Below are 26,517 nucleotides of genomic sequence, written 5' to 3' on the forward strand. Positions count from 1 at the left end.
ATGAATTTATTATTTTGGCTAATTGAGATGTCATAATTTCCTTCGTACGCTTTAACCCTGAGAAGATCTACCATCAGGGCTTCCTACCTGAATCACTTATCAACTTATGACGTTTTCTACTTATTTATGACTTCGCGCTTCACGATATCAAGTTCCCCGTTAAATCGTGTATTATTACGGTTCACGAGGCTCCTTAGGAAAGAGTCAGAGGACATAATGTTGGTGGATAATTGCATTTATGCGAAGAAATGCAATTATATCGAGAATCACCAAAAGTAATTAGTGCATTTTACGACTACAACCATAGACAACCAGAGAAAATGCGCTTAATACACGTATAATTACTTTCTCCCCCTACATTTTGGCGCCCAACGTGGGGCTCGATGCCATAAGTGCCATAAATTTTCAAATTTATGACCGGCTGAATTTCAACACTTTACGAGTTCGACGGATTCATCAAACGAGGAAATTACGCATTTATGTCATCTCTTAGCCAAATTTCATCTTTAATTACCTTATTAACCTTATTACTTATTTCTTCAAAATTACGAAATACCTATGAACCGAACCCTCATAGGTGAGGAAAGTATCCTGATTAGTTACGAATTCGATAAATTAAGCTAAAACTGATTTTCACGAATTCTCTTTCCTGCCAACGTTGAAGATAAAACGTGCTCCTTTGGTCCGGATGATTATACGTAAGTCGACATACGTGTTCTATATTCAGTGATAAATCGACAACGAATTATTTTCAACCCAAACGTTCGCTTAATCAACGCCGAATAATTAATTTTATTCACTGTCAGCGATTTTAACACGAAACAATCACTTCCAGTCACCAACCCTACGAATTCGTGATGACCGGGGCAACTTTTCAAAAACTCATAAATTTTTGAAAATCACGAAACAAATGTTCCAGTGTACGTAAACACACCATGTAACCTATTAAAATACGCAGTTTTACGTTCTCTACCCGAAAATACCAAAATTGAAATTTTTCAATTTTTCACGATTTTCGAAAAAATTGTCAATTTTCGAAAAAATTACCTTCTAACACCTGGAAATATGTCATGTAACCTATCAACGAACGCGCCTACGCATTCTACGTACGATTCTGCAAGAATTGGAATTTTTTGGATTTTTACGAATTTCCTGAATTTTTCGATTTTGAGAAAACTTATGTTCCCGTGCGCGAAAATATGACGTATAACCACTCAAAATGCGTATTTTGACATTCTCTGTGCGATTCTGCCAGAATTGGAATTTTTCAATTTTTCACGATTTTTGGAAAATTTCAAAGTTCCAGAAATACGAGTTCTATCACACGAAAACCTATCATGTAATCATTCAGAATGCATATTTTTACGCTTTCTACTTGATTTTCGCAGAATTGGAATTTTTCGAACGTTTTCGATTTTTTCGGAAAATTTCCATTTTTGGCGAAAAATACTTCTGTTACTCGAAAATATGCAATATAACGCATCAAAATACTCGTATGGATACCGTGAATACGTTTTTGATGAAATTGGAATTTCCAATTTTCCACAATTTTTCGGAGGATTCACGCTTTTTATACGAAGAATATATGCCGTTTGTGAGATTCATGAGGCTTAGACAGCCGTTAAGTGTTTCTTTGCAGGCGGCGTATATTTTCCAATCCACTATTAAGCGTTTCTTTATAGACAGTGTACTTCTCCAACTTAACCGTCAAGTGTTTTCTTTATTTCTGTCGCAGAATATCACCGGTGACATTTATGGCAGTGTTGAGATCGATAAGACTTTTGAACGCTTTTGATTTAATCTTTTGCTGACCCGGTGTTGTTTTGTCTAGGGTGTGTACTTATTGTGAAATTCATGAGGCCCTCCCGGCCGTTGAGTGTTTTTTACATGGTTAGGAAAATTCTAGACAAAAAACCTCACTGATATCGCGAGAGATCTTTTTTTTTTGACGGAGCTTCCACCTATCTAAGAGTCTTTCTTTCCCTCACTGACACAATGTCTCGTTAGACGCCATGGTAATCATTTCCGATACACTAAGTACACTACACATTTATTATCACGAATTTATGCACCTGTTGTCTCCGAATTCTACGAAGTGAACCAAAACTATGCGCAACTTATTATCTACATGCGGAATTACGTACCATAAATTTTTAGGCTAATTACAATTAAGCCTATAAAATGCAATTTATGGAAGATTGATGCAACGTAACGCAACGCTCTCGATTATTTCATCATCTTTCTGGCCACGATGACGTCATCATAGTTTTTACGCATTGCATAACGATTGCTAACTACGCACCCTTCCATACGGACTACGTTCCCCCCCCCACGCCGTTCCGCGACCCTAATTACGACGTGCGCATATGTTTTCTACCCTCTCTGTGCAAGAAAATGTTCCCACCCTACGCATTTTCTCCCACCATAATCACGAAATGGGAATTGTAGCCAGAATACCCATAAGCTCAAATGGATCAGTTCATTCGTATACGCTTTCTATTACCTTCAACTCCTCTTCTTGCTCTGCAATAAGAACGCTCTCTAGTACTTACGTTTTCGAATTCTGATCACTCTCCTCAATTCATTTATCCTGTCAAACCCTTTTTCTCATTTTTGGGATTTTTTGGATTCTTTTCGAATTTGATTTTTTTCAAATTTGGATTTTATGACGATTTTTGGATTTTCTGAATTTTGACACGTTGATGCATTTTACGCTTTCTATTCAACTTTAACCCTTACCTAAACGATTTCTATTCAACTTTAACCCTTACCTAAATTGCTGAATTAATTACGCTTTTTATTCAACTTTAACATTACGCTTTAATTTTGCTGATTCAACACCTATTCTATTCACCCGAATACGTGTTCTATTTTTTGCGGATTAACCACGCGTTCTATTCAACTTTAGCTTTACTGCATCGACACGTGTCAAAATTAGGACTCAAAATTATAACGATAATCCAAAAACGCCCATTTCATTCACTTTATGTGGATACTCCTCTGGACGGATAGACGATTAATTTGTGCTATATTATTCCTATTTCTTACTACCTACTTTTTCTTCGCATATTTTTGGGAATTAATTAACGATAAGTGTTTTCGCAACAAAACGCTTTCCCAAATTGCATACGAACACCCGCTATTCATCGGATTCCTGTACGCTAAAATTGTAATCTTCACGTATTTTACTTTGCGAAACCATTAAATATTTTCATTCAACCTTAACCTACCGGTTGAATAAAATCAAAGCTTCGCATTCACGCTTCAATATGTACCGAGGACGAAAAGGTCAAGGAAGAAGCTCACGTAACTCAGGAAGAATCAGACCTACTCTTGAAGACATTGAGGAACCTCAGACAGCTTCTAGTGAACCTCAACAAGCTACCACTCAAGCTACAACCACTGAACGACGTTGGACTCGGAATTTTGCCCTAGCTAACGCTTCAGCTGCTAACCCACTACGTAGCTCTGAACCTCACGCTAACTATCGATATATCGATCAATTACTTCAATACCATCAATCGAAGAGTAGACCCAGTCAACAACACGTCACTGGACCTAGTGTTCAATTCACTAATCCTGTAGTTACGCAAACCGTTCCTACTCAGACTACTCATACACAAACACCTCGTACTATCATCAGGCAGGAATCCAGGATGCCGGTTATACCTATCGAAAATAGATACGACTTGGATAGATCCAGACGCAATTCAACCATGCGAGATTCTGTTCAACGTCAATCACCGAATGCAGATCTTTCACCAATTTCCACCGGTGAACCTATTGATCCTGAACCTTACTTTCGGGAACGTTATCCTTCTCTAGCTTGGGACGACAATATGTTTGGAGTTCGCAGCCTATATAACGCACGCCTTCCTATGCCAATCATTCAACCTATGCACAATGATGCAGAACTAGACGACGTTGATGAAGACGATGAAGAAGATGACATTTTGAATACTGCCCATAACGCGGAAAACAACCAAAATGGAGCCAATCATAATCAGAATCAAAATCAAGTCGTACAGAACGTTGGAAACGGAAACGCGAATGCTAATGGAAATAACGGAAACCTAAACGGACAACAGAATGGCGTTCAACCTAATGGTGCTCCTATTCCTCAAAACCAAATTCAACAAAACCCACCTCCAAACAATCAACCGAATGGACACCGCGAAATTTATTGCTTTCGACGCATCGACGACGAAAGAGAATTTCGGAGAAATCCAGTTGCGGATCCGTTTATAGTACCAGAAGCTGGGGACGTAGGACTTAATGAGTTACGAGACCTAGTTGAATGGATCAATAAGGAAAGAGATGCAATCTTCGAAAATAATGATGATCATCAAGAACGAATCAGAGAAATCGAACGAGCTATCACCTGTACTCGCTCTAATTTTAAGGATTTCATCACTCGAGTTGAAACCGATCGTTTCAGTGATCATGCTACCTTGAATAAATACCTGAGTAAACAGTTTTGCATCTTCGCCGATCGTTTCCGACTTTATGATAAATGGCTGAAGAATCTTCAAACTGACGTCATCAAAACAATGGAAATGGTCAAAAATCACGATGATGTAACTAATGAAATGAGAAAATCAATTCAGGACTTCTACTACTTCAATATTCACGGTCACTATCCTGGTGAAGAAAAAAGGCAAGAATTAGCGAAGAATTTACGTAATCGCAGTACAGCATCTGGCCCAATATGGAATAAAGGATTAGTACAGGGGCAAGGTACCCCTAACCCCCGTTCAACTTTACGTACTACGCTACCTCGTAATCAACAAAATGGAGAACACAATTTAGTGGAAGACGATTTAACAAAACCCCGCCAGAGGCAGCTGAATTACGATATTGATTTTGCTGATGAATGTGATTACCAGATAAAATTGAAGCACCTGAAAGATTACAATGTTTATTTCAATGACTCTAATAAATACGAAGTATTGGCTTTCATTGAGAAGTTCGAAGCTTACATGTACAAACACGGAGCAGATGAATATACCTATCGTAATCTGTTCGAACAAATCGTTCAAAGTACCGAAGCAAACTGTTGGAAAACCACCGCGTCATCAATTATGGACTACATCGAATACCGAGAATCATTTGTGGAAACTATGTGGAGTGATATTCAACAAGAAAATGCTCGTCAACATTTCCTCAACCTTCAACTTGACAATTCATCATCAATTCGATTAGCCTCGCAGTTGCTGAAATGGTACAATATACTTGCGGATACGGATATGTCAGATGCGATGCTGATAAGTGCTATTTATCAACGGGTACCACGAGATTTGAAATATAATTTTCCTTCTACGTGCAGAGCTACAAGAATTGCATTCGTTAAACGTTTGAATGAAATGACTCGCTTTGAAGAATATTTGAACTCACCCTATCAATCAAAGGGACAGAAAATTCAACAACAAGTTCAAAATACGGCTCAACAAGTAATTCAACAGCCAATTCAAGCACCATTTCAACAACCGTTCCAGCAGCAGTTCTTACAGCCATTCCCGCATCAATATCAACCACCGTTCCCGCAACCCTCGCCGACGTAATCTCAACAATACCTTTACTGGAATGAGCAATCAACCTGCTCAACAGAATTACGCTAATATGCAGCAAAACCAAATGTTTCCTAATACGAATGTAAACGCTGGGGCAGGTCCTAGTGGCATGCAAGCTTGGCCAAATCAAGGTCGAACTGGAACACGTACCAATCGCAATGTCCTAAATAAAGTTCATATAGATCCTAACAACGAGGAATTCGAAGATGATATTTATGACAACGCGGAGACATACGAAAGTGAGAACGAAGATGAAGCTACGAAGCCAAAAAACTTGCCAGCTACCTCCACCCAAGTGGAGGACCAGCAATAAATTCGATCGACGTAATAGGGACGGATACACCAACACACACACTCGATGAATACGAAATTATTGGAGATTCTTTAGCTATCTTCATTACGAGATGTCTTCGTCTACCTTTCAAAGAAATGCCTTACTTGAAGAATCAAATTGAATTGACCGATCTACTGGAAGCTATCGAACGTACTACATTTAAGAAAAAACACGTGATAGCGTCCTTAGGACAATACGAATTACTCCAGACAGGTCTCGACATTCAAGAAATTCAGAAAAATCTTCACGCTATTATCAACGCATTAATCGAAAAAGGCTTTAAAGACATCGTATTCATGTTTCCAATAATCAAACCTGGAAAATTGGAAAACCCTACTGTATCTGTTAACCATTGGTATGCGCTGCTGCGTATTATACGGAATGTATGCAAACTTCGCAACGTTCGTCTACTCATTGAGCCTGCCATGTTATTTACCCAAGTAACACGAAGTACGAAAATCGAGGGAAAGTATATTCTAGCACGAGACTCTAAAGGGAACGTTATAATCAAAATGGATAATTTCCATATGTCCCTCCCACACGGGAATATGTATCCAAGCTTAACTCTACGTAATCGATTATTAACATATCTAGCAGACGTCTGTGATGAATCTAAACGTATTCTAAAGCATCGTGTATATAAAGAAGACGTACCTGAAACAAAAGAAAAAGTTTCTAAGAAGTCTACACAGTCTGATGATAAATCTACGAAGAAAACATCTATGAATACTATACCTTCGGTAAACAGTGTGAACTCAACTCCTGACTTCTCTCGAACCGAAGAACCATCTTCCACAGGATCAATGACGCATGAAATACTTCATCTCGGTAAAACAGACGATACTGGACGTTCAATCGAAGATATTCCAACCGATACAGACGATACTGGTCGCTCAATTAGCGATATACCTACCGATTCGAATGACGATGAAAAAACAGATTCGAAAGATTCCGTTTTTGTCAATTCCATATCAAGAATAAATAACGTAGTTCCAGCAACCAATCGTAAACAGGATCCGATATTGTCACGACTTCCTCGTGGACCGCTGAAAATCAATGAAATCGATGAAAGTTTAAAAGCTCAACTAATTACGCTTAAAACTGACGCGAATACCTGTGTAGTTGCATTACAATTGGAGAACGCTTTCTATCCAGCCCAATTGGACACAGGAGCAGTACCGAACGTTATGTCAGAACAAACTGCTTTATTCATCATCGATAATCACTCCGATGCCATTGATTTTATTCAACTCAACACTCCAGCGATTTGCGTATTAGCGGATAATAAAGAAGCTGAAACTACCGATTACGTTATTGTACCTACTTTGAAATTCGGTTCACATAAACTTAAAATACCATTCTACGTACTCAAAGAATGCAATCAAGTATTCTTGATTGGTACCAAATCGATGAAACAACTAGGTATTCATCCGAATCTCGCCGATGGAATGGCATACTGTCAACCAAAGCCGAATCTCTCGATTGAAAAGCTACCTTTCTTGATACCGTCTGATTACGAAGGAAAACTCATGCTGAATTCTGCATACATTCGACCTGAATTTAAACATGAAATGAAAAAAGTATTACGTCAAACTAATCTTGCCGAATTATATCATTCATTACCTGAAGGAGTTTACGACGATGGTCCTGAGATATTCCAACAAAGTCTTGATACACAATTAACCGACGCTGTACGTGATAAACGAATTACCTCAGATCAAGCAAATCAAGCCTACAAAACGTTAATCACGTTCAAGGACGTCTTCAGTAAATTTCCAGGACGATATGTCGGTGAGCAAGTTGGTTTGAATTTCAACATACCTCGAGAAGAAATTCGCTATCGTGGGGCAAAATACAACCCCTCACGAAAGCTTATGGAACCATTACGACATGAACTTCAAGTGATGTTAGCCACGAACATAATTGAACCGTCAAATTCAATTTATATAAATCCAATCGTCGTCAACGTTAAAAAGAGTGGAGAAATACGTATTTGCCTCAACCCAGTTGATTTAAACCCTATATTGGAAGAAAACTATAACGAAGCTGGACTCCTCGATCGCATAATAACGGAAGACGCTGAAGCTATGCTGTTTAGCACCTTTGACTTTGTTGCAGGCTTCTGGCAGCTTGTGCTGAAAGCAAAAGATCGTAAATATTGTGCGTTTCAAGTAGACGGTCGTGTTTACCAGTTTATACGCTTACCTTATGGATTAAAGACCGCTTCCGCACTCTTCGTTAATCTCGTAAATACCATCATTCCAGATAAAAAAGGAATTACGAAATACGTCGACGATATTCTCTTCAGAGCTGCGACATTTGAACAAATGCTCGAATTACTAGTTGAAGTTCTTACCATATTACGTAATAACGGATTAAAACTCAATGCAAAGAAAACTATGTTCTTTCAAAAGAAAACCGAACATCTTGGTTTTGACCTCGGACCTGGCGTTATTATGAAGCAATCTAAGAAATTAGACAAATTCATAGACTTCAAGAAAAAACACACGAACGCCAAAGGAATCTTTAAACTAAAAACCAAGAACGAGATACTTGAATTAATTGGCTTAACCGGATTATATCGAAGATTTATTCCTTGCTATCAGCAAATAATCGCTCCCCTCTACAGATTAACTTGCGATGACGTTGAATTCGTATGGGGACCTGAACAGCAGAAAGCTATGGATAAACTAGAAGAAGAATACACGAAAGAATTCGAGCTAGTACCTCCTCGCAATGATATAGATCTTTACCTCGACACATATACGTCAGCGGATGCTATGAACGGTATCCTATATCAGAATTACAACGGGATGGACGAGATTGTGATGTTTACCAGTCACAGCTTTAAATCACACCAGAAATCCTACACACTAATTGAACGAGAGATGTATACTTTAGTCAAATGCATCTCAAAGTTACAATTGTGGCTTCACGGTAGAACGATTCATGTTCGTCAAGACCTACTCTCGATCGTTAGCAAATTTGAGACACTTGCTGAGATTCAACGTAAAGCAGCAGGATGGATTACGATGTTAAATTGCTACGATTTACGATACGATCTTCGTGCGAAGCATAAGAAATGGTTTGGTGTACAAGCTCCTGAGTTAACGGTCAATTCTCTACAGTTTGTCAATTTTGTAAAACCCGGAGACGATTTTGCTGGACGAGTTAAACGCAAATTAATTCAATCTTTATCACGATTAGATATTCTACAGAAACGAGACAGCAAATGTATTCACATTACACGAAGATTACGAACACCTGATCATATGTGTAACAATACGGATCGTATCAAGAATTGGAGATTGAGCCGAAAGTTTGAAATCAAACAACTCAACGGAAAAGAATTACTCGTATACAAATACGAAGACGATACCTACGTACCTGTCTTACCAGACGAGCTTTTTAGAGACGTATTACTATTTCTTCACGAAAGCTACGGTCACGTTGGTTCAAACAAACTCCAGCTTATCTTCAAACGACTATATTACTCTTCGAATGTGAAACATTTTGCGAACTTTATAACCAGCGAATGCCTGAAATGTAAATCGAATAAAACCTACGGTTTTAAGAAACCAATAGAGTTTGCTTACACGAATTCCTACGCACCTGGTGACGTACTATCAGTAGATATCCTTGGACCGATAGCCAACGAATCAAACGAACCACGTTATATACTCGTAACCAAAGACGTACTCACTGGAAAAGTTTGGCTTCGCCCAATGCTCGATATTACTCAGGAAACTGTTACTAATGCCATGAAAACTGTCATCCTTTATATACGAAAGAAGAAGCTGAAAATACGAAAAATCATTACCGATAATGCAACGCAGTTTACGAATTCTACTTGGAATCTCTTACTTGAGAAATATAAGATCAATTGCGGTCATTCAACTCCTTATAACCCGCAATCCAATCTCGTTGAACGTACAATGCGTATTATTGGTGAACGATTACGACTGAAGGTCAATGATAACGTCGAAGGATCGTATTCTCATCATGGATGGGATATTTATGTTGAAGATATCGAGAAGGAGATTAACGCTACTCCAAACGATGTTGGTATTCCACCTGATGACGTATGGAACGTTGACGATTTCGATACTGATCTGCCTGTTGAACGAATGAAGATTAATCCAAAGTACGAGCTACGTAAATTACGTGAAGAAAACCAAACGAATTTACTCCCCTCGGTTACCAGCGCAGAGTTACTTCAAAATAAACTTGATCTTCTCAACGACGTATATATTTCAGTAGATGATTTCGTATGGGCTTCAGTGGATGGTGCCTGTATCAATAATGGATCAGATGACGCTACTGCTGGCATTGGTATATGTTGGTTACCGGACGGTACAAAGAACGTTTCTGAAAGAATACACCATGAATCTTACACAAATACGAATAATCTCGCAGAAGCTGTAGCTTTACTTACTGCTATGAAGATAATGATCTTCAACGACATACGTAAATTCCGCGTATTCTCCGACTCACAGTATCTGACACTTGCAATCAACGAAGGTCACTCGAAATGGACTGAAAATAAATGGAAAAATGCAGCACGCAAACCTGTACATCATCGTGAAATTTTCGAAGAAATACATACTTTGAAACAGAAGTTTGAATCATTCGAATTACGTCACGTTTACGCCAGATTGACGGACTTCGGAAATTACACAGCTGATCGTCTCGCACGGCAAGCAGTTCATACGAAAGAATATAACATCTCGAAGATTGACCGGATGTCAGATAAACAGGCGCTGATTAAGCTGATACTGGAAAGACGCGAAACAAAGTTACAACACTACGAGCAGAAATTTAACAAAGATAATCGCTTTATACGTACTTACCAACCAGGTGAACTTGTGTTGATTACATCTCATAAACTTTCATCTGCCGATAAAGGAGCTTCAGCTAAGCTTTATCCAAAGCGCTATGGGCCATATGTTATCATTAATCACGCTGGAAAGAATGGGTACGAGGTAAGGAGTGTTGCTGATAAGGATGACATACGCCTTATTAACGTACGGCAAATCATTTCATACCTGAACCTCTACCAGCTCGAACGTTTACGCAACGACCCAAAATTATTATCACGCTTTGACAAACGTACTCTGCACCAGCGGATGATGGCTTTTAACGCACATCGCGATTTACTTGAAGAATTTCTACTCGAACGTTATCAGTCTCAGACTGAAGAAAATGATAAGAAATCTGCGAAATCTACCAACGATCACGATGAACGTTTGGCTGAATTTAATAAGCTAAAACGTAAAACACGAAACAAGATGACTCAGCAAGAATTGGATAATTTTGATGAAACACTCAAAATTGTGATGCCAGATCCTGAGAAGAGAGATGATTTACGCAAAAGGGCTACAGAACGCTATAATCTACATAACCAGAAGAAACCTATCAATTACGCTGAAGATTTGGAGACCCCTGAAGTCCAAGATTTTTCCAAAAATCGTAAACGGAAGAAAACGGTGAATTCGATAATTTTGGAATTTTTGACACCCCCAGAGCAGTTGTACTTTGCGCACCTATACGCTTACTCCCCACTCTGGACGAAAATTACGAAGGAGATGGAAACTAACCCCACTCGAATTACCCCCACCATGATAAAAATTGTAGAATAAGGTTTACTTTGTAAATCTCAAATTCTAGCAACTTCATTATCACGCTTTCAACTCACCGATCAACTTCTCTCTTCAGCTACCTGGCACCTACCTACATACCTATACGCTTTTTACTCATTCTTGCTTACGCTTTTTACTTTTGTGTCTCACGCTTTTTATTCAAATATACGATTTTGACTTTCTACACGCTTTCTATTTTGGATCAAAAATTGCTTTGCAATTAATACCTTCGTATACCGTTACTTTGGAATTACGTATTCGATCTACTGAACCTCAATCATCACCTAATTACTACGAATTCCTAGTAAATCTACCTGTTTACTTCTACGGTTTTCTCAAATTCTCACCTCAGGTGGTTAAATACGAGCTACGCAACTTCTATTTCGAATATATTGCTGACTTTACAAAGGATATACCATGTCTTACGATCTCTCCAGTCTATCTAGACTTAGATGTTTCGATGGATCATGGGAAACCGTCAGAACTCCCGTTACATTTGCGAATATCGAAGATCAAATAATAGACGCCGGATTGGAATATGGACCTGTCATGGATGAGGAACTCTTTCCTTATTTCACATTCGAACAGCAACATGGATATTTGAGTCGCTTCCTCGTCGTCTCACCACTCGAACATTACTCATTAATGTCTGTGTTTCTACACGGACATATGATAATGGGAGATGGTGTGGCTCATTCGATTGTACGAGAGATTTTGAAATCCAACGACGAATTACGAAACTCCTGGGATGCATCACCGTTCACTGGAACTAATTTGTCAGCCAAGAAGTTAATACGCAATCTGGAATTCCATAAGTTACACTTACCAGAAAAAATCATCCTGTCAATCGGAGCACACGACTTAAGGAAAGAAGGACCCAAGTTCCTAAAAGCTAATACGAAAGCATTGGTCCAATACCTAGTCGACAATGGAGCCCGCAGCATCCTAATCTTACCGAATATTACGTCAGCGAAAGCATCGGATAACGAAGCCAGGGTTAACTATCGAAAATGGCTACGATCAAACATTGCTCGTATTAATCCACGTAAGGTGAAATTTGCAACCCAAATTGAACCGATAATGGACAAGGCAAATCCCTGCCACAAGGACGAATCAGGAAACTACTACGCACACGATCAAATACACACTGAAATCGTCCTCGCCTTGCTACGTTACACAAACGATCCAGAAAATAAAGTTTGAAAAATTCAAATTCGAAGTACGCGTTCGACTCCGAGTATTCATACGATCAATTTTGTATTACCGTGGCTACGAATGTTTTACGATTTAAGAAACCTACTTTGTTTACCAGAATTTACTTTTACGTTAACCGAAGCTGTATTCTTTTTTGTACAATAAAGAAGAACCTTGATTTACCGAAAACGCTTTCCTGATTACGATTTCTATCTCGTCACCAATAAAAAAAAAAAAAAAAAAAACACACAAACCATCAAAATGGCCGATCTACGCAGCTGAACGAAAACCGCTGAGTACAATAGCCGATAGACAAAACACAAATCCTTATCTACACCTCCCCCCACCTCTCACCCTACCATCAACTACCAACCTTTCCAAGAACTGACGTGCTCGATGATTTTCTCGAAATACAAAGCATTTGTGTGTTTATTATGTGTTTAATGCAGCTTGTGAACGGTTCAGACTTATACTCACTGTTATTCTTTTCGATCTGCTTTACGACATTTTGGATTATATGCTATAAAGGTACGTTCCAAATGAAATTCTCACCTGAGACTATTTATACATTACGCTTTTGATTTAATTACCTACCTTTTAATACGCTTTTTACTATCGTTCATGTTACATGTGCTCCTCATCACTCGAACGCATTCGATACATCATCTAACACCATTGTGTTTTGTTTGTTGTCTAGTTTTTGTTAGCTTGTTTGAATTTTTCGACAATTGAATCAACGTGATACGATTTCGATTTCGACTTCAGGTAATTAATCATTTACGCTTTCGATTATTGACATTACTGACGTGCATTTTTCTAACGCATTCTATTTCAACAGTTGGTGTTATTATTTTGTCACTCGGGAATGTCAAAATCCCTTTCGTTGTTTCGTTACGAGTTTTGATCGATTCCGATAGGTAATTATTCAACACGCTTTTGATTTATCTCTGTGTACGCTTTTCATTCATATTGGCCTTTCATAGGTTATTTATCATCAATCGTCCATCATTGCTCGTGTGTGGTTATATCAAATACGATTGCTCTTGAATCCACCACCGAAACCTCAAAGGTACGTTCTTGATTATTTATTACGCTTTTGATTATAATTCATCACCATAAACGAGACATACGGTGTAAATTTACCAGCTATACATATTGAAGCATGTGGTTCGATCATCGGTTAATTACATTCGAAAGATTACCATTCGAACCATCTCTATTCGGCCTACCACGCGAAATTCGTGAAATTTTAGAAAAAGAGCGAAGACGACAACGACGTGAACCGGAACCGAAACCTGTACCGGAATTACCTAGGCATAATAATAACGCTATTACTTACGCTTTCGATTGCTTATATTATGTCGACGATGTTTGTATAACGTTTTCGAACTTTTGTTGCAGAAAAATGAATCTAATCATTGTTTGTGAATTCTGCGATGTCGGATTAGTCGCCGGAGAGCCGATAGTACGTGCAGGTGGCTGCGGCCATCTGTACCATCTTCGATGCGGCTGGACGCTCTGCGAGCGTAAAGCTCCAGACGGTATGTTAGTTCCAGTAGAGGTAAAGTGTCTCCACCGGGACTGCACTTCGATGCTCACGCAAGAAGACCTGGTTACATTCAAGCCAAAGTTCGGAATTTATCTCGACCAACCCGAATACGACCGACTATCCGAAAGAAACGCAGAACTTGAGCGACAGATACAGGAAAGGGACGAGATGATAGCGCAGGCTCACTTGGATCTTCGCGAGTTAAACGAAAGAATTACGGCTTTGGAAAACGATCTCGCTATTAAAGGTACGCTTTCGATTCCTCTTAACCTTCTTAGAATTAAGCACAAACTCCCTAGCGACGAACATGATGATCGTGCCAACGCTTTCGATTTACCTCATTGTAAACGTTTCTGTGCTTTTTCAGTCGCTGATTTAGGTCGTCTCCAATTACAATTAGAACCGGCGATACCGCTTATCGAACAAGAAGATCCTATTGTCGATAATCGTAACGAAATACCTATCGACGGTGAAGAAAACCTCGCTGAAATGAACGAACCAGTCGGTAATAACGCCAACAACATCGAAGTAAATCCGATTGGCGATATTAATGACGGGCCGTATGACTTAGGCGGTTTCCACGATGTTGGTAACGACGGCGAACTGATGAACGACGATAACCGAGCTAACGATGGTTTAGTAGAGCACGACTCCGAAGAGGAGGTTTTCATCGGAGAGGACGAGGAATTTTTCATTGGGGATGGTAACGACGATAGCGAAGACGAAATCGCTTATGGAGTGGCAAACAGTGTGATTGTACCGGACGTAAATGAAGGTAATTTATTACACGCTTGGGATGAAAGTGTATTTTATCACTTTTATCCACCTACACCGAATTACGATGATTTATTAAACGACCTGGCTAACGCTTTCGATTTTGTAGATGTAGCCGAAAATCATCCAGCGCCGGATAACCCTCCGCAAAATTTACCGAACGACGAAGATTTAAACCAGTTTATTCACGACCACGCTAACGGTAATCAGGCTAATCCCATTAACGCCCAGCCACCGGCACCTGCTCCTGCTCCAGCTATTCCTCAACCGGCTGCTCTTCCGTTAGGACCAGATGAACGAGAAATAGTCAGGTTCGACCATGGACCTCTCCAGCGAGGTGTCTTCCGCTACCGCCCAAACAACATTATGGCGCTGCTGAGAGCTTCGAATATATTTTACGGCAACCTGATTCACAATTCTCTGAACCACGAGTTCCGGTACGAGAGCCGTAACTTATATTTATCGTCCTACGTATCGGTCAGCAAACACGATAGGAGTTCCGTTTATCATGCGTTTATTAATGGATTCTGGTGCATAGGTGATGGGTTCGTGCACGGTATTGCGCGCGAACCCATTCGCCATAATGCTCTTGCACGGTCGCGATGGGATGCCAGCCGAGTTGGAGGTTCCAACATATCCGCTCGACGATTAATGATGAATATAATGACTCATATTCGAAATATACCACCGTTTATTTTACTGAGCATCGGAAATCACGATATGCTGAAGGAGGACCAGGCGGCGCTGCAGAGAAACACGATGGATTTGGTCGAATTCTTATTGTCCCAAAACGTACAACGAATTCTCATAATGCCCATCATTAACACCTATCTCGCTCCGGATACGGCACGTCGCGAAGCATACCGAGCTTGGATGGAACGCCAGTTGGTTGGATTAGATCCGTCACGTATTACGTATTTGAGGATAATGGAAGCAGTAGGAGACCGCGTTCATCCCTACCATCAAGATAACGCTCATATTCTATACGCTCATCCGTACATACATTTAGAGATGGCGTTCCTCCTCAATCCATTCCTTAACTGGTAACTTGGTTTTTCGTTTATTTTTTCGTCTCTCCTGAAGATTTAGGGTAAATCCGGAATGAACGTTAATACCCCCTGAGGGTACTAAATTCGTTATGTAAATATTTTTCCTTTGTTGTAATTTAAGTTTATTTTTCGTGATACGTAATGATACGCTTTTGATTTGGTCTATCACTAATTTCAAAGCCGGTGCATCAAGATCTACGATATGATCTAACCAGATTTAATATTACGAAGAAAAGCCGCCGATAAAAGATGTTCGTGCTCGAACACCTTAATCTACATCATGGACCAATCTTACGTATCATTCCCTTCTTCTTTATGTTCGTGAATTTTGACTTTCGTATTATTTTCTATTTCCCAGTATTCGATATTTATGTTCCTATTCGTTTGATCTTAAGTTAGTTTAGGTACGATTTTGATTGTTCGAAGATATCACGTATTTTATTATTTTAATCTATCATTTCGAACGCTTTTGATTTTTTGTAACGTTTATCCGTAACGGTAATGAAGAAATACCTTACGTTTTATTTTTTGTTATACATGAAAGAATATATACGATACTCAAACTACGACGTTTTCGATTTCTCATTTATTCGCAAACCTTACCTACTACAGCTCAGCCGAATTCATACCTACTAACTAGGTACCTAGAGATTTTTTAAGAATAATCACCAACTCGCAGAGTCATCAAAATAATATCTACGAAGAAAATGTACCTTCAGAATCTTCAAACACTTTTTACGCTTTTGACTTTGCTATACCTGCACACAGCACTCTCTATCTCAAATTTGAAACGAACCAAAACCGTACTTACGCTTATCGCCATTTTGTTTTTGGATTCGACTTCCTTACTACGATAACGTGTTTGATCTTCGTAATGTGTTTTCTAATCTGAAAGTTCGTGTTTCATATTTCCTATTTCGGATTGATTATTGCTGATATAGTGCTGATTTGCAGTTTTTGCTGTTTTCTTCGTGCCAGCGTATTCCTAATATATACATTTTTACCATTTTCCAAAATTGATACCCCTTCCAGTACCAATTTCTCCCACTCATTCCTGATCCCTTCCTTTCTAATTATTTATTTGTTCCTTTTCTTACTAAACCTTTTACCGAACTGTTCAGTACGCTTTCGACTTTCATCGTTTGAGCTTTCTCTATGCTTTCGATTACAATTCAACTCATACCTACGAACTCACTGCTTACGCTTTCGATTTTACGTATACCTATAATCTTTATCTACGCTATGAATTCGAAAATGTTTGAAGAATACCACAAATATAAGGAGTAAGTAAAAAGTACGCTTTCTATTTTATTTATTTACGGTGTCTTCATACGCTTTCTACTTACCTTTCTACGCTTTCTATTTACGTACGCTTTCTGGTTTCTTCGTATGCCTAGAGTTACTCATTTAGACAATTACCGAATCGTCGTATGTTCATTGTGCCATAAGACGCTCGGGGAAGAAATACCATCGAATAAATTACACCGTAGCTTCGTAGTGATTCGCAAATGTGGTCATCCTTACCATCATCATTGTCTAGACGCTATACGCAAATCTAAAGACCTCTTATGTCGATATTCAATATGCAAAGATACTATCGATCCTTTGCGATGCTGTACAGTCGAAGCTCCAATTCAACCTGTTGATACTGCAATACTCGAAGTCGTCGGAAGTTTTTACGCTAAATACGTTGAGAAATATAAGATCTCTCAAAAACACGCTGAAAACCGATTAGAATTCGCTGAACGTACTATCAAGGAATATATCGCTAAAGACGAGGAGTTTTCGCTAAAATTAAAGGATTGTGAACGAATCATGGAACAACAAGATGCGGAAATACGTTTATTAAAGAATATGTTACACGAACGAATTGAGAATGAGATGGAAAAATTGAACATCCAAGAACCAAACCTGTCCGAGGATTCGACCGATGACGTTCTCAATATCGACACCGACGCTGAATCTGCGACTGAATGCTGCAAATCAACGATTGAACCGGTTCCAGCTCCAATCCAAATCGATACTAGCATCAACGCTTCGATGAAAATAATGTCGGATAACGTAATAAATGGATCGGTTACAATTCACGATAATAATCAAACGATCGACAATAACGTTACTACTAAGAATGGCGCAATCCACGAACGAATCAACGCTATCCTTGGAGAATATGATCCTACCGAAGCTCCTAATGTCGACGTTAACGAATACAAGGAAATGTTCAATAATCCTCCCGGTTTGTTTATTCCCAATCCGAACTCTACTAACACTTCAAAATCAACATCGTCCATTCCGATTAAGAAGATTCCAATTTTCGGTTACGACATCACCTTAGGTGAGTTTAAATACTTCGAACCACCGTCGAACTCATATTCTGATCGTAGACGAACTCTTCGTTGGGATATGAAGAGCTTTAATACGGAATTGGCGAAGTTACCGTTCTATCTAGAAAATCGTATTCCAGAAACTCTATCGGAAATCATCGTTGGCGGTCAGTTCTTCTTCTTCACGCAAAACGCCGGTCTAAAAGCAATAATGAGCGGATACGTTAGCATTTACATCATTCAACATCACTTACTACTCGGTGACGGAATCTGTTACGGAATGGTAAGAAACGCCGTACATGCGAATAAAGAAGCAACAAGCGATTTACGATTTAATAGACTGCTTGGACTGAAGATGTCGATTGAAATCCTTTACACGAACTTGAAGATGTACGTAAAAGAGCTTCCGCCGAAAGTCATTCTCTCAATCGGTAACTACGACCTATCAAGAGGAAATTCAAAAATTATTAAGCAGAGTATTATACTGATTAACTATCTACTCAACGAAGGAGTCCAAACATTATACTTACTTCCTCCAGTTCAATCTGACGATGCTGGCATCAAATATAGAGGTTGGCTCCGGAACGACGCTACGAAGATAAGTAAATCTGGAAAGATCCATTACGTACACGAAGCTGAACGTCTTATCATCGATGCTGTACCTGTCCAAAACGTCCCGTCGCTTCCGTTCTACGTACACTTGAAGATTGCTCTCGGCCTTCTGATGTTGATAACCGACGAATCGATGCTCAAACCCACTGAAGACTTGCGAACCTGCAAAAAGTTAAAAAGAACATACTCAGAAAGCGATCGATGTTATTAATAACCCACGACATACGAAACGCAAGTACTTCCCTGATAATTCTTCAATTTACCGCATCATTCATCTCGATACTACGTTTATCTGAAATCAGAAAGAAGAAAATACACGATTAATCCATTATCACAACATCAAGATAAACATCAATATTCAACGTCATCGGTGATTTGCTACGCATCCTACGTCACCATGTCTTCGGCCAATTAACGGAATCATTGGGTATCGTTACTCCAGTTTATTATTTTTTCTTTTTATAGTATTTGAATTTTTTCATTTTTTCTGGAAAATTTTTTCCATATCAAGATAGCTTTATTATTTGATCATAGTGATTACTATTTATTGTACATACCTTATTTTTTCTATGCTTTGCATGTTTTGCTATTTTTATTTTAGAAGATTCTTATTTCTCTGTTATGCTTAAGATGTATATAGGGTTGGCTGGCTTTCTTCTACGTTTACGCTTTCCAAATTCTTCAACATCTATGTTCATATATACGAGCTTACGCTTTCTATTTCTAACCCATTGCTAGTCACACAATATATTCCACTTCTTCACTACGCTTACGAATACTTCACGTAAATCGGGGCAGTGGATACGGATATGAACTATACGCTATTATACGATTGGACATACGGCTAACTACTTCAAACCGCTATTTTTTGGATTTACGTAACCTATTCTTCTACTGTTCATATGTTTCATAAATCGGGGCATATGTAGCGGTAGAAATGATCACTTATTTCAACATAAGCGGTAGAAAATGAAAATTTCCTCGTAAGTACAAGGTACTCGTGACGTCATACGCACTCGATTCTATGGTATTCGTGACGTCAGGTGATGGAAATATCACGATTTCATCATCCCTTTCGCGATTCCACCACCTATTTTATACCACCAATAAGACCTACGCGACGCGCGCCGTTATGTCCCTACTTCTACGTAAGAATATCCGTCATCCCTGCTACTTTTACGTTGAACTTTCGCCTTTATAAGTTCATGCACGGGCACTTTTTCCTCAGTTGTTAGTTCCTTCAACCTACCTTGCTAGCTGATCAGTTGTTGTACGCATTCCTCCTCACGCTTTCGACTTCTTGCTGCCCAGTGGAATACCTCGGTGACCAAGACCTCGAAATACGAATTTATGACGCGGATACGCTTTCTATGGACCCACGGAGCTTATCCATCCGTTATGGACCGACATGCTGAGTCACGCCTTACGCGTTCTTATATCTCCACAGTACCGTGGGATATAAGTCATAAAGGATCATAAATGAGGAACCGTGGGATGTAACTAGCACTCGGGCATTGGGGTTATGCGCTCGTCAGAAGACACAGCAATCCAGAGAACGCGATGTCCTTAACCACGACCTCGAGGGATTCGGGGGTTGCATATGAGCTTTTCGGTTTTGGGCTCAATATGCAACTAAAAACGTTGAAAGCCTGCCACCACAACTACGCATTCGATTAATTACGTTTTCTACTAGAAGTTTATAATTATTAGTTAATTATAGAAGTCTCATTCATGTATACGATTTGAGCAACCTGTGATATTACGTGTTACGAAACCAATACATGAATTTATTATTTTGGCTAATTGAGATGTCATAATTTCCTTCGTACGCTTTAACCCTGAGAAGATCTACATCAGGGCTTCCTACCTGAATCACTTATCAACTTATGACGTTTTCTACTTATTTATGACTTCGCGCTTCACGATATCAAGTTCCCCGTTAAATCGTGTATTATTACGGTTCACGAGGCTCCTTAGGAAAGAGTCAGAGGACATAATGTTGGTGGATAATTGCATTTATGCGAAGAAATGCAATTATATCGAGAATCACCAAAAGTAATTAGTGCATTTTACGACTACAACCATAGACAACCAGAGAAAATGCGCTTAATACACGTATAATTACTTTCTCCCCCTACAATTACTGGCATTTTTTTCAAATTTTTGAATTACTTACATCATCCTAAATTTTGCAAGTTTTTGAAAATTGAGCTTTCAAAAAAAACAGCTCAACTTTGAACTTTTGAAATTTTTGTCGAATATATTGAAAATTTCTTTCAATTGCCTTTGAAACTTCGCGAAAGATTTTCTTCAAGTGCAGCACTCCCGATTAATGCCCCCTCCCCTTCTTCTTCCAGCCACTGAAGGCTCAAGGCTGACAAAGATATCATACACTTGATATTTACATTTTTACTTAAGTCTTGTAGGAACCTAATACATTAATCTTCTGAATCTGAACGTGTACAGTGTGAATTTATAATTTTTGTGAGAGCAATATTGATTCTGCTCAACTTTTCAAGGGCATAACAGATTTTGAGTGAAGAAAGAAGTTAAATGACGAGTAATTTACTTGCTTATGGAGAATATGGAAAAAACATGGTTGGTTTTTTTTTCGAATTTGTGAAAATTTAAAATGACTAGAATGTTGAATTTGTTTTAGAAATTCACATCGCTTAAAATTAATTTAGGTAACGCTAATAAATAAATGCTATCACACGAATAAATTAACACGGTGAGATTAGGATATTATAGCCATTGCAATCTTGTGAAAACAAATACAGTATTCAAATACGAGTTGGTAAGTAATTACCGATGGATTTATAAAACTCGCGCAAGTAATTATCACTTTCTTGTGACTAATTTGAAAGAATTGAGCACAATGTGGATGATGGGGCAAAGGAGGAGTGAGGTCGGCAATCTGGTAAAGTTGTAGATATAATATTCATAAAAATTTACGCTCGTGTCTTCAGTTAGCAAACTATTCGCACATATTTAAATGGTCAATTGAAATTACCATTAGAGGTTATAGAGGTTTACTGGCGACAAAACATGATTTTTTTTATGTTGCGTGGTACATAATCGAGTGGCTAATTAACGATATTATTGTACGTATAGGTTTAAGTTTAAAGTATTGGTATGTATGTAATGTGTTTCTTATGTATAGCTGTAGGTACTTTACCTAGAATCGTATAATACGGTCCCGTCTGGCAGAATATTCACAGTAACGTCTTTATTTTGCTTTCCACGTATGAGAGCTGCTCTTTCGTTGGCCAGATAGATATAAGGTGACCAAATATGATGTAAGAAGTCTTTTTCGCCGGAGATTTTTTCGATATTGAGGTCTTTATCGGAGTAGGATAGACGTTCGTCTTTCCATCTGAGTTGGATTAGTAATTGTGCTTGGAATTGCTGCGAAATAGAAAGTAAATGTGGTGAATTGGAAGGCGAAGGGAGGTGAATTGTGAACATTTAGAGCATTTGAAGAGTTACCTTACCCCATAATGTTCTACACTCCCCCCCCCCCCCCAAGAAAAGTATACTCACACAAATAAAAATGCTATATTTATGTATGTTTGGAAAATTGAGAATTATGTAATTTTTCAAAAATTCAAATCCACAATTTTTTATATTTGATCTCTTCAGTTCAGTATTTACGTAATTCCCACTCTCTCTCATCAAAAGCTTCAAATTCCCAACAAAAAAAAATGAATTTAGCAGTTTCGAACTCGATTTTATCAATATCGTCTCGTCACCTAGTGAGACTAATACTACTACTACGTGATAGCTCAACAGTTCGTAAAATGTCATTCCTAATCGAAAGAGAGACGAGAGAGAGAGACAGAGAAAAAAAACCAGATGATATTTACCAGTTGCTTCGCGGGTTGATGTTTGATGTAGTAGACGTGCAATCGTAAATTAATTATATCTGGCTGATGCTTGAACAAGCCGTGCGAAGGTGAAGTATATCTGTCGTAGAGCTTAGGATTAGTTAGATGGGCGAGTAGATCGACTGCAGCAGTATTAGAGTTGGGGTTAATGTCTGTAAAATTCGTATCCCTGCACAAACACCAAGAGGATTACTCGTATTTTCTCAGTAGGTACAATATCATTATGTACATTAGGTTGTACATATGTTATGTAGGTACCTTATTTATACATGCTGGAAAATTTTTTTTTTCGCTCCCACCCCCTAAAGTTGTTACCTCGAGTGAAAAATTCACACTATGAATTACTAAAAATTAGTCGTCGTGCCAGGGAGTCTCCTGTTATGTTCCCGAAAATTAAACAATTTAATAGTGCAAATAAATATGAATTATTTATTAATTCAAAATTACAGACAGTGGAAAAATTAGAATAAATAATAAATTACCTTAATAAAAGTATCAGTAATAAACAATCGAACAATTCACGGAATTAATTAGATGAAAATTTGACTTGATTACACAATTCGAATAAAAATATAAAATTCTACTCAAACCAATTAAATTGGATTTAAAATAATTAATAAAATTTCCGCACTGCAACGAATTTATCAAAAATGAACTTTAAATAAAAAATTTAAGTAAAATGAAAATAATATGAATTTATATGAAATGAGGTTTTAAGTTGTACCGAACAAAAATAATATTTACATTCGAGTTAGAAAGGAAGAGAAAAAGATGTTTCATGTAAACGGACATCTAACTAACTAACTGCTCATTGTTTATTTGGAAAAGGATAATATGAAAATTATCCTCTCCCAATCACTCTCCAACACTAAGACACAGAGGTAAAAATTTACTACCACAAATGTAAATTTTACCAATATTAGGAAACAGACCTGGAGAAAAAAGGTAGAGGAAAACTCATAAAAATATTACCCACACGAAAACACTTCCAACACAGAAGAATACAAAGTATTTGGTTGTTAATGTGTGTGTGTAATAACCCTTGGAATGCTACTCACACAGTAACATTCGGTGGTCTCATCGACACAGGGTAAAAGTCATAAAAAAGTCGTAAAGTTTGACCACAAGCTGGGCAAATGGACAAACATATGGAAAGACAGAAGGAACGGCAGAAGGTATAGATGACTGATACAAAAATGTATGAATTTGTAATATAACACGTTATATTACGAGTTCATACATATAGAGACAAAAAATATGCGCTTTTAAAAACGCATTTAAAAACGCAGTTTAATCAAATGCATAATGCATAAGTAATGTAGAAGTAAGGCAGCAACTTAACACTCCCCTCTCCCTCTCCACAGTTCTCAAAATACAATCAGAAATTCGAAAAATTGAAATTTTAATCTTTACATTTTTGGTTCATTTTCATTAGAAATATTATTTAATATTTTTCACCCCTCTACGTAATGAAAAAGTAGAAAATGTACCCTCCATCCTCAGGAAATGAAACAAATAAATATCTTCGTGTTTATTTTTTTTAAAAATTTTAATCCTTGAATTTGGTCTATTTTGATCAGAAAAATACTATTCAATGTTTTCGACCCCCCCCCCCCCTCCCACTTAGTCCCTTACCAAGTTTCTAAACATAAATATTTGACCTATTGAAAAATTAATTTCATAGCTATGACTTGAGTCAAGTGTTTTGATTTTCAAGTTTCATTGCATCTGAATGAGTTGAACTAGCCAAGATTATTGTTTGGGGGATCATGCGCGTTTTTTCTGAAAGAAACGTCATTCAAAAGAAATCTGACAATGTGTGATTAAATTATTTAAAAAAATTAATCTGTTCTATTTTTTTTTTTTTTTGATTTTTTTTCACTTTTTGGAGGTCTTTATTCAGGTGGCCAACATTGTTGGGATTTTTCCGACAAAATTCTCTAGAAGCGAGACACGTTGGAGGGGGCACGAATTTTTTTTCCAAAAATATCAAAAAATATTGCCACAATAACTAGAAAAAAGTGAAAGAATGGGGGGAGGATAAAATTTGACAAACAAAAAAGGTTTTTGAAGCAAAATTGTGTAAAAAAATAGGACTTTTGTTTGGCAATATTTGAACCAAAAAGAGGACTTTTTAGGCATGCGAGGCAAAAATCAATGCTTTTTGGACGTTATGACAAAAAATTTTAAAAAATTCCGATCAATTTTAGCAAAAATTACAATTATTTGATTGTTTTATCAAAAAATAACTTCCTGAGAATTTTAACGATAAAACAATACAACTTTTCGTCAACTCGCCAAAAATCGACTCTTTCTGACAATTTCGACAAAAAACGGAAATTTCCTGACAATTTTGGCAAAAGCAGTGGTTTTTTGAGCAATCTGGGCAAGAACAGGACTGTTTGATAATTTTGGCAAAAATTGGCCTTTTTGACAATTTTACCAAAAATGAACACTTTTCTAAAATTTTGACAAAAATGGACACTTCTTGACTATTTTGCTAAAAATTGACGCCTTTTGATACTTTTTGGCTTGGGCAAATTTGGCAGAAAAAAGAACCAAATCTTATAAGCAAGTGCAGGACCTTTCAAACTGATGAGGTGAAAATCAATTCTTTTTGGTGCTTTGGGATGGAGGGGGAGGTGGTGTGGGGGACAAAAATTATGGACTTTCAACTTTCGAGAATTAGCATGCCCCTGAAAAAAAAGTGAATGAAAAGCCCGTTATAAGTATTCTGCTGATATGTAGATGAAAAATTTTCGAACAGGTAATTTGCACCTGCAGACATCAATTTTACTGCATCTTTTTTGATATTTTTCAATTTTGGGGGCTTCATACAAGAGGACCAACATCATTCGGAGGACCAAAGGCGGTTTTTTAAAAATGTTCTTATGTTTAGAAAGATTCCGCCCAATGAAAAAATTCCAAAAAATGTCTACAAATGTAATATTCCACCCAAATTCAGCCACTGTATTACCCTTAATTCGAACCGCGACTTTTTAATTAATTAAATCCAAAATGATTTTCATGAATGATTTTCAAATTAAATAAATTGATGAGTAAAATCTTTATAGCTGCAGCTGGTCTAAGCTGCGGGTTTAATTTTGAATTCTCACGATCATCCCCAATTCCCATTACCAACTTACTCATCCCTAAAGTTAACCCACTAAACCACTATCGTGGTTATGATTCAAAATTAAAATGACATTTACGACCTTTTTATCACCCAATTCAATTTCTTACCTATTCAGCTTGGAAACCCCTTTTATTCATTCGCACGTTTGCACCCTCCAAATTGCATTTTATGACGATCATATAAATGTCATCCCGCATCTCGAATGTATGCATCTTCGCGATATTTTCCCAAATAAATCTGCATCAAAACAATTGACCCGTTTTCGATTAATTAAGGGCTCCCTCCAAATTCACTAAAAGTTTCCCTATAAATACTATTGGGGTGGTTTTCAAACTCCTCAGTTGCTTTCCGGGTTTCCAAGTCACAAGTTCACTTCCTTGATCTGTAGTTCGCAAGTTCAGTTCTACTCTCTTTCTCATTCGCGAATTCGGCAATAATTTTTACAAGTT

The 26,517-nt window shown here is 37.9% G+C and overlaps 3 protein-coding genes across 4 annotated transcripts in view; 2 read left to right on the forward strand and 1 right to left on the reverse strand.

The window, feature by feature from the left end:
* Positions 1-26,517, reverse strand: part of LOC135834827 (pH-sensitive chloride channel 2-like) — a 39,059-nt gene that overhangs the window by 11,183 nt on the left and 1,359 nt on the right. The window contains exons 2-3 of the mRNA XM_065348799.1: positions 22,912-23,101; positions 22,224-22,453 (exon numbers count right to left, since the gene is read on the reverse strand). Of these exons, the coding sequence (XP_065204871.1) occupies positions 22,224-22,453; positions 22,912-23,101 (420 nt within the window). The remainder of the gene's footprint in view (positions 1-22,223; positions 22,454-22,911; positions 23,102-26,517) is intronic.
* The window catches only part of LOC135834844 (serine/arginine repetitive matrix protein 1-like), an 81,394-nt gene that overhangs the window by 3,235 nt on the left and 51,642 nt on the right, over positions 1-26,517 (forward strand). The window lies entirely within an intron of this gene.
* LOC135834811 (uncharacterized) lies at positions 13,432-16,678 on the forward strand. Of its 2 annotated transcripts, XM_065348788.1 has the most exons (6): positions 13,432-13,502; positions 13,576-13,654; positions 13,721-13,806; positions 14,139-14,533; positions 14,654-15,061; positions 15,170-16,678. In XM_065348788.1, exons 4-6 carry the CDS (start codon positions 14,143-14,145, stop codon positions 16,105-16,107), a joined length of 1,737 nt encoding a protein of 578 aa, XP_065204860.1. In that variant the 5' UTR covers positions 13,432-13,502; positions 13,576-13,654; positions 13,721-13,806; positions 14,139-14,142; the 3' UTR covers positions 16,108-16,678. The 2 variants fall into 2 exon arrangements, with proteins under 2 accessions (XP_065204860.1, XP_065204854.1); XM_065348782.1 differs by lacking the exons at positions 13,432-13,502; positions 13,576-13,654; positions 13,721-13,806 and having other exon boundaries at positions 13,813-14,533.

The sequence above is a fragment of the Planococcus citri genome, chromosome 1 (genome assembly GCF_950023065.1).
Source record: "Planococcus citri chromosome 1, ihPlaCitr1.1, whole genome shotgun sequence".
In the NCBI taxonomy this organism is placed as follows: domain Eukaryota; kingdom Metazoa; phylum Arthropoda; class Insecta; order Hemiptera; family Pseudococcidae; genus Planococcus; species Planococcus citri.